Below are 2,945 nucleotides of genomic sequence, written 5' to 3'. Positions count from 1 at the left end.
AAGCTCGCCAATCTTAAACCATCTTAATTAATCGTCATCCAATATGGCTTGCATCAATATCGTATTTTATTAATCTAATTAATTAGCATTTTGCAAAAGGTAACAATTTTTAGGGCAAAAAGTAACAGTTTTTAGTGCAAAAGGTAACAGCGAATAAAAAGTTTTTATTAAGAAATCAAGGCAAAACAAAGTGTGTTATCAAAAAAAGCAACGTTTTAAACTAGTAAAATGAATTAAAAAAGCGAAAACATTTTTAGTAAGTATTTATAGTGGAGCAACTTTCATTCTAAAATTATTGTTGGTTGTAAGGATTGCAAAACAACACTGCGTATTTTTATCAAATACAGTTTTCAACGAATCCAATATGGCTGTCACATTATTTATTATCAAATAAAAGTTACTAAAATATTTTTACAAACAATGTTAATAGAAATAGCATTGATAACAATATTTATAAAAAAATTTTAAAAAACAAGAATTTGATTTAAATACTTTAATATAATATTAGGTGGCTTGGTCTTTTATTTCATTTTTACTATCAGCACGAGAAATATGATTTACACAGTCCTCGTTACATTCCAGAATGGATGGAGTATCAGATTTTGGCCCTTGAACAAACTCTGGTTGTATAGTGGTAGAATGAATACCTTAAAAAAATGTGTGCAAAGTACATGAACGCGTTAAGTTTTATTATGATCTTTTTAATTTTTGTTTTATAACTGTTTACAAAAGAGTTATAAAACAAAAAATTATAAAAGTAAAGTCAGGAGCGATTCTTGGAAAAAAATGAGAGAGAGGGGCGAATCCTTTAAAAATGCCAACTGCTTTCTTAAAAAAAAAAAGATCCTCAAAACAAAAATGCCGACTAGTCAACTATATTCCTAAAAAACCTAATACAAGTTGAAAGTCGTCTTCTTTGGGGAGGGGTGACCCACCCACTCCACGCATATTTCCTTCAAATCGCCCCTGAGTATAGTTTCCAAATAAAACCGGAAAAAAGAAAATTAAGAAGAAAATATTTTTATTTTTATTTTTTATTAATTAAAAAACTAGTAACCTTCATTGTGAAAAAACTCTTTCAATTGGTTAGCAATTGTCATATAATCATTAAGGTTGTTACATCGAATATGAGCAGAAGCTATAATTTTGTTCCCTGCGAGCTGCCAAATATGAAATTCATCTACACTAAGTACCTGAGGCACCTGCTCTACAATACGTTCCTGTATTTCTTGAATTTTTATGTGTGTTGGAACCGTCTGCATAAGAATCAAGGAAGATTCCTTCAATAAGGGAATGGAAGTCTTTAAAATAATTATCTAAATTGTTTTAGTAAGAAGGTAATATACTAATAATAATATTTAACAAGTCACCATAAATCTATTACCTTATTAACTTACCACCATAATAATACTCATCCCTGGATCAACATAGTTAGTCCATTTTCCATTTACGTAAATGATGATCAATGCACTTACCATAACAATTACTGATCCTAGTGCGTCTCCAAGTACGTGCAAGTAAACACCACGCATGTTTAATTGTGATGCCCCATTTAGTTTTTTTTCAGGTGAGATTTCAGCATCATTGTTAACTACATTTTTACAGTCAATCATTACGGATGCTTCAGTTTTTTTTTGGTTTAACTTGTCATTTGATAGTTTTCTTTCTGAAGATTCATGCAAATGTCTACGATTACTTTTTTTTGTGCGCTTATGCTCATGTGAGTGCTCGTGTCCGCCGTGTGAATGTCCATGCCCGTGTTGATGAAAAAGCATAAGTCCAACTAAATTAACAGCCAAACCAAGACCACCAACAAGAAGAACCAGCTTTGGATTCTCGATAGGCTCAGAGATAACAATTCTTTTAAGTGACTCGACGAAAATAGAAAAACAAAGTGCTACAAGAAACACAGCATTAACTAATGCTCCCAGAACTTCCGCTCGAGTCCAACCAAATGTATATCGACTAGTAGTTTGAACACGTTTAGAATAGCGCAATGCCACATAGCCAACTAAAAGAGATACTACATCTGACAACATGTGAAATGAATCAGCAACTAAGGCCATAGAGTTAGTGAGGTACCCTACAACTATTTCTGCAGCGAAGAACGTGGCAGTTAATATCATCATTGAAACAAACGAAACTTTTTGATTTAATTCACAGCCCCCCATCCTCTTACCTGAATATTTTCAATTTTAAGTAAACCTACTTTTTATACTTTTTTTTGTCAAAATAAAATCTTTTATTAAAAATTTAAAAAAGATTTTACTTTATTATGTACTTTAAAGTACATAACAACCTAAAGATAAAATGGCTCAAACGCTTCTTAATGCTGTTTGAATGTAAATCCATGTTGTGTGTTTTATGATTCAAAATACAGTAGTAGATTATCTCTGCACACCAGAAAAAATGTATAAAGTAATATTCCTTCTTTAATGTCTAAAGAAGGATTATTACAACTCCTTTCATAAAAAGAAACAAGATTTCTGCATAGCAACTTACAAACATGACAAAAAAAAATTAAGTACAACAAAAACAATAAAAATAATAATAAAAAAGATTTTGTGTAAATTGACTTTTGTACCCATTCCTCTCTACTGGATAAGTTGACTTCTCATTAACGAGTTAGTTTAACATTAATATTTTTTCCTGGTGGCTATTAAGGTTACAAATAAGTTGTCATTAAACTTAACCAAAACTAAATATACTTTTTTTATCGCCTTTATCAAAGAGAGAAATTCCTCTAAAGCTCCCAAATGGGAATCAATTTATAAAAAGAGAACACTCAATGAATTTTCAAGGTGTTCTTCTTTACAAAAATCTCACATGGATAAATCACATAAAATTAATCGAAAATAAAATTTCTAAAAATATTTGCATAAAAAACGAAAACGTGCAATAAAAATAATATCCAACGCAGACCTTCTCTCTTAATCACAACCACT

The 2,945-nt window shown here is 30.5% G+C and overlaps 1 protein-coding gene across 3 annotated transcripts; it reads right to left on the bottom strand.

The window, feature by feature from the left end:
* Positions 1-363: 363 nt before the first annotated feature.
* Positions 364-2,420, bottom strand: LOC100206802 (proton-coupled zinc antiporter SLC30A1). 3 transcript variants are annotated; one of them, XM_065817433.1, is made up of 3 exons: positions 1,476-2,420; positions 1,058-1,316; positions 364-647 (listed from the first exon to the last, which is right to left on the bottom strand). In XM_065817433.1, exons 1-3 carry the CDS (start codon positions 2,169-2,171, stop codon positions 505-507), a joined length of 1,098 nt encoding a protein of 365 aa, XP_065673505.1. In that variant the 5' UTR covers positions 2,172-2,420; the 3' UTR covers positions 364-504. The 3 variants fall into 3 exon arrangements, with proteins under 3 accessions (XP_065673505.1, XP_065673504.1, XP_065673503.1); XM_065817432.1 differs by having other exon boundaries at positions 1,058-1,280; positions 1,398-2,419; XM_065817431.1 differs by having other exon boundaries at positions 1,398-2,417.
* Between the last annotated feature and the right edge of the window lie 525 nt (positions 2,421-2,945).

The sequence above is a fragment of the Hydra vulgaris genome, chromosome 14 (assembly GCF_038396675.1).
Source record: "Hydra vulgaris chromosome 14, alternate assembly HydraT2T_AEP".
In the NCBI taxonomy this organism is placed as follows: Eukaryota; Metazoa; Cnidaria; class Hydrozoa; order Anthoathecata; family Hydridae; genus Hydra; species Hydra vulgaris.
Note: the sequence above shows the minus strand (reverse complement) of the source record. Positions and strands in the feature narration are given on the sequence as shown.

What these genes read in the sequence shown, in the direction of transcription:
- LOC100206802 (XM_065817431.1), bottom strand. Translation starts at nt 2,171, where the DNA reads ATGGGGGGCTGTGAATTAAATCAAAAAGTTTCGTTTGTTTCAATGATG. An exon ending in GGATGAGTATTATTATGGTG is followed by an intron (nt 1,317 to 1,397) that starts GTAAGTTAATAA and finishes AAAACAATTTAG; the next exon opens with ATAATTATTTTAAAGACTTC. An exon ending in AGAGTTTTTTCACAATGAAG is followed by an intron (nt 648 to 1,057) that starts GTTACTAGTTTT and finishes CATTTTTTTAAG; the next exon opens with GTATTCATTCTACCACTATA.